Below are 12,040 nucleotides of genomic sequence, written 5' to 3'. Positions count from 1 at the left end.
AAGTGCAGCTAGCTGTAAAGGGTTTTCCAGTTCACTCCCCTATAATTTTGCCTTGGCGAATAAGCGATTGATACCTTGTTTCTTAACAAGGCTACGTACTCTGGCCCCAGTGATGCTTTGAGTGATTACTGGGACCCATTTGCGACTCATGGCTAATGCATCACTAGTTATGCTGACTAGCATCTTCGTATTAATTTTTAGGAACTTGTATATAGTGACTAAATACCAATGCCGGATTGCCGTAAATTTGGGCAAAATTGTGACGGACTTCGCATTATCACCCGACAGTGTGGAGTTTGTGAATCCTTCGGAACCCTGTCATCCTCGTATTTACAATCGGTTGTATGCTTATACTGGGGACGTCTCTTGGCATTTGTCTGGCAAGTTTTGGGAAGAAAGCTTCATGAGCATAATGATGAGATACAGCTATATGTCGTTTCTCTAATTCGTTGGTGTGTACCTTCTGGCGGTTTGTAGGATCTTGCACATTAGCGGGTATGTTAATATCTGTCAAACGCCCTATTAAGCCACGAAACACAATGTCAGCCCACTGCACGTCGATGGATCTCCTGACCCACAGCGTTTTAATCTCCTTCCCTGCACGGTCTGCATGCGCGTATTCTGTTATACTCGGGTTGTTCGCCCATATCTGAAATGCACATAAAAGCAGCAGCCTCTGCTCGATAATCCCTCATCTTCATCGACGAAGCAACAGCCAACAGCTTGGCAGCCAAAGATAGTTCACGATGGTTTCTGTTTCTCGTTTGCTTCGAGGCATTGGTCTTGCAGCTTTTGCTGCTACGGCTTGTCGAGGTGCTGTTCTTGACAGTCGATCGCTTGCTGAAAGAGCTTCCTCCAGTGATCGTTTGGTGTTCGCCCACTTCATGGTATGCATTTTACCCTCACGTTCAAACTCAATTAACATCACCAGATTGGGATTGTTGGCAACAGACAAAGCTCTGCCGATTATGACGATGATATGAAGCGCGCAAAGTCCGCTGGCATTGACGCCTTTGCCCTCAATATCGGCACCGATGATTATACGGACGCACAGCTCGGCTACGCGTATGACTCTGCCAACAACAATGGCATGAAGGTTTTCATCTCATTCGACTTTCATTTCTGGTCAGTAGGCGATGCAGCCGCTGTCGGCCAGAAGGTCAAAAAGTATGCCGACCACCCAGGTCAGCTGCGCATCGACAACAAAGTTTTTGTGTCTAGTTTTGCAGGAGATGGCCTCGATGCAAATGCTGTCAGAAGTGCTTCTGGCTCTAATATCTTCTTCGTCCCTAATTTTACTCCCTGGGGAGGCTCTACAAACGGTATCGACGGTGCTCTAAACTGGATGGGCTGGCCAAACGATGGCAATAACAAGGCGCCCAAGGATGGAAAGAGTGTCAGTGTCGCCGATGGTGACACGAGTTACACGAACTGGCTTGGAAATAAAAAGTACATGGCTCGTGAGTATCCCTCCTCTACATACTAATGTAGGTGACTAACTTATAACTAGCAATCTCGCCCTGGTTCTTTACTCACTATGGGCCTGAGGTCGACTGGTCCAAGGTTAGTTCTTTTTCTTCATGAACATGGTCAGCCAAGAGACTAACTTTACCAGAACTGGGTCTTCCCGAGCGGCTCACTCATCTTCGACCGTTGGAACCAGGTTCTGCAAAAGGGCTTCCCTATGGTTGAAATCCTGACCTGGAACGACTACGGCGAGTCTCACTATATCGGACCCCTCAAAAACAAACACACCGACGACGGGGCATCCAAATGGTCCAACGATATGCCTCACAACGGTTGGCTCGACCTCTCCAAACCTTTCATCGCTGCATACAAGAACAAGGACACCAACGTGGCCAAGTATATTGAAAAGGACCAAATCATCTACTGGTATCGCCGCAACCTGAAGAGTCTCAACTGCGATGCCACTGATACGACCTCTGGTAGAGCTCCACCCAAGCCTAACGAGAATTATTTCCAGGGTCGTCCCGACGGATGGCAGTCTATGGAAGACGCTGTATACGTTGTGAGTCTGCTCAAGTCTGCTGGAACTGTCATCATCAAATCAGGAAGCAACACGGTGACGAAAGAGGTCCCTGCTGGAGCGACCCTCATCAAGGTCGACGCCAACCTTGGCAAGCAGACATTCACTCTCAAGCGTGGCAGCACCAACGTCTTGTCTGATACCTCTCTTATGGACATCACAGCTGTCTGTCCCTGCGGCTTGTACAACTTTAATGCCTATGTTGGTACTGTCGCCGCCGGCTTCTCTGACCCTCTCGACGGCAGTGGGCTCGCGTCTTTGACTGTTGGTCTGCACGTCACAACTTGTCAGCCTAAGCCTTCTCTCGGAACCAACCCTGCCTCTCCGACACAGCCAAATGATCCCCCCACAGTGACTAATCCAGGGAACGGCAATGCTTGTGTTGAAGGGGCTGTAGCGGACGGTCAAAGTGGTAACTATCTTGGTCTCTGTCAGTTCACTTGTGGCTATAATTACTGTCCTCCAGATCAGTGTAAGTGTATCAGATATGGAACAGCTGTGTCGCCTCCAGCCTCGAATGGTCGTGAGGGTTGCCCTGCCTCTGGTCTTGATGATAGTTATAAGGGACTGTGCAGTTATACTTGTAACCATGGATACTGTCCTGATACAGCTTGCAGATATTGCTAAGAACACAATCTGTACCTGCCTATAATAATGCTACTAAAACCTGTATCTACTTCTGTTATTATATAGATATTTATTTTAAATAGTGTATCTATAAGGATATTGGAGTCATCTCGCAAGACACTGCATCGTCTAATCATCCAGTGGCAAGGTTACGACTACGATTCTGAGATTTAGGAATCGAATTCTACAACGTTGGGCTCTTTGAAGGACTTTCCGATTCCTGGTGATATCGATGCGGTGATCAGCGCCCTGCATTGCAACAGCCTACGATTGGAAGACGTCCTTCCTTACACTTTAAGACGTCCTTTACTTCAATAAGGGCTAGTCCAATTCTTTAAAACATGGGAAGAAGTTATAGGAACTTTATTGGAAGAGCTTCTTATCCCTTATTATATATCGGTACCATGTTGAATGAGGACGCGAATTAGTCTGGGAAATACCGGTAAAGGGTGAAATTGCACAAAAGGACTTTGAAATGACATGTCAACAAGATAATGGGCTCCAGATTTCTTTCTTCCAGCTCTAGGATACATGTACTAGACGAAGCGGTTTCTAAGGAACAGTGACTTAGTCTCCGTAGTCCTTAATTACAGTATTCTTAAATCCATCCCAAGATGCACGCGATACTCTTACTCTCCACTCGGCGGTTGCAAGACAGCAGACAACGGCTGCGGGATGCCAAACTGCGGCGAGTTATTCGATGTGAAGGTAACTTTCTGTGCGAGAGTAAATCTGTCGGTACCGCAGGATCCCTTGGGGTTGCTCGTGGCATGAAAGGCATTCTTGAATAAGATTAGTATATACGAGAAACTTCTTCGAGAGGCACTACTGACCCAGGTTTCGTGTCCATCCGGAGACGTAAAGAAACAGTTATGACCGGTTCCATAGTTGCCATTGGCTTGCGAGAATACAGGACCTTTCTTATCCCATGATGAAGCCTGTAATGGATCGCCACCGTTGTAGTGCAGTAACCCGAGCGAATAGTTGGGTGTTCCGCAGTATGAAGCTGAGTAAGAGAGCCAGATTTGTCCATTGTGATAGAGAGGCTGACACGTTAGTATTCGACAAGCTTTGCGACGATCAGCTCAAACTCACATGAGGCGCCTCGTTGACAGCGGTAATACTGTTCGGATTCGAGTTGGTTGTGTTTTTCTCCCAGGGCTGATCAGGAACAGAAATAACATGCCAACCATCAACGGTCCATTTCGTTGTATCGAGTTTTGTAATAGCAATAGACTGTAGCTCGTCCTTGTTAATAATGCTCAACACATGATACCTTCCCTTTCCTGGGATCTCAAGATATGTCCCGTCAATGCTGAAGGCAAAATCCGACTTGGGACCACCTTGTGAGCCAGTGGGAGGGACTAAATCTGCCAAGTGCGTGTAGGTGCAGTCGAATGGGGTTGCCTTATTGCATCCTCTAAGAACGCGAGTGTGGCAGCTATCGCAACAGGGGAGGGATGAGTCGCAGCTTGAGTAGAACATGTGCCACACGTTATCAATGCGGTGGATTTCTGGAGCCCACATATTGGCATTGCGAGTGGTGTTCTTGTCGGTCCATATCGTCTTCGTTTCTCCATTCAACAGACCTCCCAGTGTCATGGATCGCGTAATCTCTATGTGATCATAGGAAGTGTATGTTCTGGAATCCACGTCAATCTTAAGCTCATGGTTCGTGGCTTCAATGATTCTAAATCATGCCATTGCCTTTGAGGTCTGAGGGTATGACTTACAAATGATAGAAGCCGTTTGCAAAGACAACAGAAGGATCTGGACCAGGTTTCCGGATAGGATTATGGAAAGCCTCAACCCTAGCAGCATAAAGGGTGCCCAGGAGGACTCCAAAGTTGAGAAGGAAATTCATTGTTAAGTTTAAGTGAAGGTGATGGTGCTGATGGGCAGTTTATCAGGAGACGCTTGAGTATATATACCCCAGGCAATGGCTAGTGTGTCAACATCTCCCGTTTTTAAGCTTTCTATTAAACGCGATGATCATTAAGCTTTTCGGAGTTTCGGTGCAGTTACACAACGCTTTGGTGCAGGGATTGGTCTTCTTCTGGCGACCTCGGATCGTCATTTTAGAAGATAAAATTATTTTATTGGAGCGCCAATTGACTGTTCCCCCGCAATTGCTCACGCGGGGTCTCCATGGGGACTAGGGTTGAGGTTACGAGCCAGATCGACAAGGTCTAAATTACAAATGGAGTTGATTCCCATAATAGCCAAGTTTACCATCTTGGTCTGTTAACCGCGCCATTAATATACTATCGTCTGTCAGTAGAGGGCCATTTTTAATGTGCATTTACGCTCTTGCCAGTGCGCGAAATCTATTGCTTGTGCAATGAATACAGTCCGCTCTCGGAAAGATAAACGCGAGACAGATGAACTTTTAGCTCACAAAGACTCTCAATGATGGAAAATCGCGAGTTCTTTGTTGCTATATCTAGACTTTTTAGTATCCGAGTTAACAATAGACTTAGTAGCTATTTTAAAGTAGCTCTTTAAATGTTATAACCATTGCTTTAACTATATAATTAAGGATATAAAATAGATCATGTCTTATTTTATAATTATATAGTATAAGATCCCATTTTGCGCAGGGGAATTCGGCGATAAAAGATTGTATCGATCTCCTGATAAGTTCGTCCTTTGAGCTCGGGGATATAGAACACACAGACAACAGAAGCAAACGCCGAGAGTCCACCAAAGATGAAGCCGACTTTGCCGCCAAGATTCTAAAATAATTAGATTTCAGTCGTGTAAGGACAGGGCAGAACTTACACCAGCGTCAGGATTGACCATATATGGAACGGCAAAAAACATGATGATACCAAAGATAGCCTGAGTTGCAGTGGCCAAAGCGGTTGTTCGCGCCCTCTGGGATAGGGAAGAAACCTCTCCCAGTAGAACAAATGCCACCGCACCGATTGTGAGGAAATACACAAAAGAGAAGACAACGGTTAAAGAAGACATAGCCCACTTGGCGGCGCCTGTTGGTACTACATCGAGAATCCCGATGAGAAGAAGAATGGTTGTGCAGGCAAACATTCCCGTGACAAAGATAGGGCGGCGGCCAAAGCGGTTCACAATAAACCACGAGCAGATATTGCCAGCTACACCACAGGCGGTAACACCAACACCGAGGTTCAGAGACTTTCGCGTATCGAGTCCAGCTAATTGGAAAAAGTAGGTGGAGAAGCTGAGGACGAAAATGATACCGACGGCATGTTGGCAAGCAAAGACACCGATAGAAATAAGTGTACGAACTCTGTCGGTGCCCTTGAATGCTGAGATGTAGGAAGGACTAGCCATGGTAGCCTCCTCTTCGACCGTTTGCTGAATGGCTTGAAGCTTTTCCAGTGCCTCGAATTCAGATCCATACAGATCTTGGAGAACAACTCTGGCCTCTTCTGTCTTTCCAGCTCGTACAAGGTACCACGGCGACTCTGGAGAGAGAAAGCTACCGATGAAAAGGAAGACAGAGAAGATTAGCTGCGCCAGGAATGGCCCTCGGAAAGCCCAAACATCGTCTCTGTTACCAAAACCCGAAGTCACCGAGTTCGAAATCAGCTGACCGACGGCAATAGCAAGGTTGACACCAGCGGTAGAGAGACCACGCAAGACAGTCGGGGCGATCTCGGAGCAGGTGATAGGGCCCAGCGTCAAGTAAAAGCCGACTCCAACGCCAAGGATAAGCTTGCTGACTACAAAAGCAGCTCGGGTGGAAGAAAAAGACTCCCCCATGATGCCTCCAGTGACAACAAGGACGCCCAAAGTAAGACTCTTCTTGCGACCCATTCTATCAGAGATGGCGCTGCAAGCAAAGCCTCCAAAGAACTGACCAACAGAAGAGACAATGTTGAAGGCTGTCAACCAGTCCGCGGGGATCACCCAGTCACCATTGAGCTCGTGACTTTATCATGGATTAGAAATAACATTTTTGGAGGGGTGAAATGGTGACTTACCCATAGTACTTGCGAAAGGCCGGAACACCTACCATAGCACCGTTGACCTGGGTATCAAACCCCCCTAGTAAGACAAGTCAGCCTTTTACAGTGCATCGTCAGATGAGTGAAAACTCACAACCCACTGCACACATGCACCAGAAGAAGGACCACCAGATGATCTTGGGGTGCTTTCGAGCGATATCTTTGAAGGTCAGATTGTGTTCATTGGCATTGGCCACCTGGATCTGATCAAGGATATGTTTGTCAGAGACTGCCATGTGCTCAACGGTGGCGTCATTGTCGCTCAAGGTGCTTTTCTGGTCGAGTACATGGTGATTGGTGGTGGCCATGGCGAGATCGATGTTCTATTGTCAAATTCCAGTCAGTAGAGTAGTTGGTGATGGTGTTGACAATGATTCAGAGGGGAACAGAAAGAAGAGAGACGTGCTCCTTGCGTCTTATATCATTTTTCCATCCAACCGGTGTCTGGCGACTTTGACGCCATGATGTGTTGCTATCTGCTTGCAACCCAGGCCATTTCCAAGCCAAGTCTGGGGAAAGATTGGTCTAATCCGCGGGGTTGCTAGGAAAGTCTTAGACTCATTCCCCATGCGGGGAAGAAGGGCGTAACTAGGCGAAAACTGGTATGGCACCATGACTTCTCCATGTCGGATTTAGACCCGATACTCCGCTAGTTTCTCGATGCCTTTTTTCTGCTAAATAAAGAGAAATCATTACTCGATATCAGTCGTGTCTCTTTTAGCATCTTCACCCGACATTCCGCTGCCCTTTTTTTATCTTTTACTCAACGCTATGGCATCTCAATCTCGCCGTCGTATAGACAGTCACCGTGCTTCCATCAGCCGCCCTGGCTCTACGTACGCTAGAAAACGAGCCATCAAGGCATGCCAGGTATGTCGCGCGCGGAGAACAAAATGCGACCAGCAACGGCCGGCCTGTTCATTCTGCGTAAAAGCGGGTGTGGAGTGTGTTTTCGAACCCGACACCAATGTGACGTTCGATCAAGCGAGTCTTGCCATCATAGACCGGCTCGACCGACTTGAGCGTAAGATAGACAACCAGTCGAGGCCCCAGCCAGCGTTCCTTGGGACCCAGTATGATGACAGTATTCCTGAGACCAGTGACGGCTTATCGCCCGACCCAAATGTTATTCACAAAACTCTTTTCCCTACTACGATCGACAAAGTCCTCCAATGGAGTGTCTTCAGAGACGTCCAGTTACCAACCCTTGCATCTCATACACGCCAATCCCCTGGGTCACAGTCTGAATGCAGCAATGCGCAGAGACCATGGGTGGATGAAATCACCGACCGGGCATCATGCGAGAGATGGCTCAGCAGCTTCTTCGCCCATATCCACGTCAAAAATCCAATATTGGACGAGGAAGAAACACGAAGGCTCGTCTCCAGGTTGTGCGCACAGGGACTCGACTGGAGCATTGAATCCGGTCTGGCGCTTCTGGTTTGCGCCAACGGAGCCATTGCCCGCCCGCTCGGGGAGTCTCTCCCTCTATCACACCCAGACCGACAAATGGCGATTTCTCTCCTCGACGCAGCACAGAGAAGACTTGGTGGCGGCTTAGGTCCCGCGGGACTTATACATGCCCAGTGCGCCTTTCTATCAGGCGTCCTTCTCATGTCACTAATACGACCTATCGAGGCTTGGACAACATTTGTACACGGTTTGGCGATTTGCCAGACGCTTCCTTACGTCCGACAAATCGACCATGCCTCGGGCCAGACAAGTCCCCAGGAGACTTCAGAACAGAGTGTCTTGTGGTCGTGCTGGAAGTCTGAACAGGAGCTCAGGTTCGAACTAGGCATGTCTAGCCCTGCTGGACTAGCTGATGACCCCCCCGAGCTATTTCCCAAGCCTCCGGATGGATGCGAAGGTGATGTTGAGCGAGCATGGTATTTTTACCTGTCCGAGATAGCTCTCTGGCGAATTGAGGTCAATGCTCGAAGATTAATGGGCCAGCTCCAGTATGGAAGCCGGCGGTCGCTTTCAAGCGCTTTGAGAGAGATTGGAAAAGATACATCACATCAACTTGGGGCGTGGCAAGCCTCGCTACCACCGCTCGTCAGTATCGAAAGTGAATCGTCTCCTCATGGAGGTGCCGAAGACGATGTGATCCGATTTGTACTGCGCGGGCGCATCACTTATATCCGCGAGCTTGTTTCCTGGCCGTTTATGCATGTTGCTCTTAATGAACCAGTAGATCAGGAGTTCGATGAGCATGATACTTCTGCAGCACTGGCTTATCACCACCAAAGGCTGTTAGTTAACGCACCGGGTTACTACCATCGTCACCACGGGACTTGGCTCATGTTGCGAAGCTCAGCAAGAAGCGCATGCATACTCCTTGGGTTTGCACGCTTGCACCCCGGATCTACCCTTTTGCCTTTGGGTTGGAAGGACGCAGTCTTGGATACTTTGAAAATGGTCGAATACTGGAGCCTTGAGGCCGACGGAATGCATCCGGTGTTACAAACAATGAAATGGCTTGTCCAAGTCGTGTAATAATCCTACCATTATTTGTGGCACGTAGTGCGTTGAAGTCAATTTTTAAATCAATTTATTTGCTCATTATACAAATTGTGCGCTTCAAAATAGCTTACAAACCTTGCGAATTGCTTCCTTGTCCCCAGCGTGTCCAGCAACCTCAATCTCAACGGAACTAACCAACAAGCAGAATTTTCCATTGACCCATCGCTCAATTGGCCGCAGGGATGCTTCAATACATATTCGTCTCGACTCTCTCGATTGCAAGTAAACACTCCCGAAACCAAGCAAGACCCGATGCGGGAAGTCTACCATCTTGGGATACCCATACACTTGGGCAACGTGATGGCCGGATCTCAGACCTATGTTTTCCACATCCAAAGCGACATGGATAATCCTCTGTTCTGTCAAATACACGCATTCAAGGTTTCTGAATTGAAATTTGGTATAGGACAGCCCATAGCCGAGTGGAAATGCCGCATCAACTCCAAGCTTATCGAGCAAAGCTTGGCCGTACCAACGATCATATTTAATACTTGATGCTTCGATGTCAAGTTCAGGGAGGTGACTCTCATCCTGAGGGATAGAGAATGGTAATCTACCTCCAGTATCAACACGTCCAAGCAAGACGTCTGCGAGTGCATGGCCACCTTCTGCCCCAGCGTACCAACTGACCAAGATAGCAGGTGCTTTGCCTTTCCATTCCTCCATTATGACAGCACCGGCACAAACAAGCACGACGATCGTATGTGAGTTGACAGACGCCACGGCATTGATAACTTGAACGTCTCGAGATCTTAACCGCAGAGACCGTCGGTCGCCACCAGCACCAACTTCCAAAGCCGATTCTTGTTTTCCTTGGGCTGGATTTCCCTGTACAATCGACAACATCTCTTCCTCGCCAGGATTCCTCGTTCGAGGAAATAGTTCAGACAAGCAAGGGTCGTTCTGGAGAGAAGGCACTACATATTCGCCCTCATCGCCGGCGTCGTAGCCTACGATAACAACAGCAACATCTGCTTGCTTGGCGGCTTCTCGAGCGGCTTCTGGATCGTCATTATCTTCAAGAATGACTTCGGCGCCTGGAACTTCGCTCTTGAGCCCTTGGTAGGGAGTAACGATGGTCGGTGAAAAAACCTGCGAGGATCCCTTGTCCCCGGTGTTGGGCTTGTTTGCCAGACGACCAACAACAGCTAAGCGAGATAGAGTTTCTGTCTTGAGTGGCAGGATCGGATTGCCATTGATGAGATCATTCTTAAGAAGCACCATTGATCGTCCTGCAACCTCTCTGGCGAGCTGTCGATGTTCTTCACAGAAGACAACCGACTCATCAGGCGCCTCCTGGACAAGAAGAGAGCCAAATTCGAGCTTCGTGCGCAGAATGTTCATGGCTGCTTTGCCGACATCCACCGAGGATATTCCACCACTCTTCAGTGCATCATTCAGATGCATTGCCCGTTGTTGCGCAAAAGGAGCTTCGATATCCAAGCCATTCTTAAGAGAAATCGCAGCGTCTCGTAGACCGAAAATGAAATCTGACATGACGAATCCGGCGAAATTCCACTGGTCGCGCAGGATTTCTGTAAGCAATAGCCTGCTCTGCCCAGCCCACTCTCCGTTGACCGAGTTGTACGAAGACATGACCGATGCTACGCCGGATTCGATAACTCTCTTGAAGTGAGCAAGGTATACTTCATGAAGTACGTCTTCGTCCACTTGCACATCAACCCGAAATCGAGCGTTCTCTATTGAGTTCAGAGCAAAATGCTTGACGCATGCCATGATATGATTTTGGACGCCCTGGGTCAGTGCAGTGCCAAATTCACCCAACAAGATCGGGTCTTCTCCGTATGTCTCCTGGATGCGACCCCACGCTGGATGACGCGGGAGATTGATGCATACTCCGGCGAAGAGATTGGCGCCTTGCGCTTTGCCTTCAAGTCCAATAGCATTACCAACACGCCGTTCAAGATCGATATCCCAGGTTGCACCGCGTGCCATGGCAATTGGAAAGGCTGTCGACGAGCCCATAACAATTCCCCTGGGCCCATCGGTAAACTTGACTCCCGGGATGTTGAGACGAGGGATCGCGCCCATGACAAATGGTCTGCGGTTATAACGATCGCAGAGTATTTCCCGCAGACCTTCCCAAAAAGGCACGTCTCCATCCAAGAGATGCAAACGCTCGGCGGATGACATTTCTGCTAGTAGGCGGATAGCAACAGCTGAAGAATCTTGGCCTTGCTCGACTTCCCTGACGGCTTTGTCGAAGGTCAGAGGCTGGGAGATCTCATGATCATGAGCCTGGTGTTGATGCGCCTGAATCGTTAGGATCGCGCTCTTCATAGTGATTGGTCTGCAAAAAATGATCTAAGGTAGGATGTATGCGGTATGTGTGCGAAATGGTTGAAAAGAGGGCATCGGTTTCTTGAAGTGAGAAAGAAATATGAAGGTCTGTTGTGCGAAACCACTCTACAGTAGAATAATACGAGAATCACTCGTCATGCCATATTTTGGTCGCGGAGTATCGGGCCATGTCCGATGCCAATCTGGGCGAAGTCCAATCTGCGGAGTGTCGGGTCAAACACCGAAGGCCATCAGCTGATGATGAGCAAGGACAGACGCACAGACACCAGTTACCCCAGACATTCACCTTGCATGAATGATGCTACTCCGTACGAATTACCCCATCCTTCTGTCTAATAACCTCAATACATTATTTGGCTAAATTCAGAAAGCCACTGGCAGTTGCGCCATTGGTGCGTTTGGGTCATCTTTGATCGTCTTTTCGGATACTTTGTTGGATATGGTATTGGTGCCTGAAGTTATATTTCGTTCAGAGGTACTCATTGTGCTCAATTTTGAGTATATAAGACTTCTATCGTTCTTTACCTTT

The 12,040-nt window shown here is 48.3% G+C and overlaps 5 protein-coding genes across 5 annotated transcripts; 2 read left to right on the top strand and 3 right to left on the bottom strand.

Moving 5' to 3' along the window:
* Nucleotides 1–746: 746 nt before the first annotated feature.
* Nucleotides 747–2,674, top strand: FMAN_08367 (putative mutanase (glucan endo-1,3-alpha-glucosidase); the record flags this gene model as incomplete). The annotated part of the gene is made up of 4 exons (XM_041835354.1): nucleotides 747–887; nucleotides 932–1,460; nucleotides 1,511–1,563; nucleotides 1,616–2,674. 4 exons carry the CDS (start codon nucleotides 747–749, stop codon nucleotides 2,672–2,674), a joined length of 1,782 nt encoding a protein of 593 aa, XP_041685526.1.
* Nucleotides 2,675–3,303: 629 nt separating this feature from the next.
* FMAN_08368 (uncharacterized protein) lies at nucleotides 3,304–4,538 on the bottom strand (the record flags this gene model as incomplete). The annotated part of the gene is made up of 4 exons (XM_041835353.1): nucleotides 3,304–3,456; nucleotides 3,508–3,720; nucleotides 3,770–4,316; nucleotides 4,408–4,538. The coding sequence occupies 4 exons, from the start codon at nucleotides 4,536–4,538 to the stop codon at nucleotides 3,304–3,306; spliced, it is 1,044 nt and encodes a 347-aa protein (XP_041685525.1).
* Nucleotides 4,539–5,244: 706 nt separating this feature from the next.
* Nucleotides 5,245–6,971, bottom strand: FMAN_08369 (uncharacterized protein; the record flags this gene model as incomplete). The annotated part of the gene is made up of 4 exons (XM_041835351.1): nucleotides 5,245–5,409; nucleotides 5,456–6,587; nucleotides 6,640–6,703; nucleotides 6,758–6,971. The coding sequence occupies 4 exons, from the start codon at nucleotides 6,969–6,971 to the stop codon at nucleotides 5,245–5,247; spliced, it is 1,575 nt and encodes a 524-aa protein (XP_041685524.1).
* A 463-nt stretch (nucleotides 6,972–7,434) lies between these two features.
* On the top strand, nucleotides 7,435–9,162 carry FMAN_08370 (uncharacterized protein; the record flags this gene model as incomplete). Its single annotated transcript, XM_041835350.1, has 1 exon — nucleotides 7,435–9,162. One exon carries the CDS (start codon nucleotides 7,435–7,437, stop codon nucleotides 9,160–9,162), a length of 1,728 nt encoding a protein of 575 aa, XP_041685523.1.
* An 84-nt stretch (nucleotides 9,163–9,246) lies between these two features.
* Nucleotides 9,247–11,490, bottom strand: FMAN_08371 (uncharacterized protein; the record flags this gene model as incomplete). The annotated part of the gene is made up of 1 exon (XM_041835349.1): nucleotides 9,247–11,490. The coding sequence occupies one exon, from the start codon at nucleotides 11,488–11,490 to the stop codon at nucleotides 9,247–9,249; it is 2,244 nt and encodes a 747-aa protein (XP_041685522.1).
* Between the last annotated feature and the right edge of the window lie 550 nt (nucleotides 11,491–12,040).

This window comes from Fusarium mangiferae, assembly GCF_900044065.1.
Source record: "Fusarium mangiferae strain MRC7560 genome assembly, contig: FMAN_scaffold009, whole genome shotgun sequence".
NCBI lineage: Eukaryota > Fungi > Ascomycota > Sordariomycetes > Hypocreales > Nectriaceae > Fusarium > Fusarium mangiferae.
The sequence above is the reverse complement of the archived record's forward strand: the minus strand, read 5'-3'. Positions and strand labels throughout refer to the sequence as shown.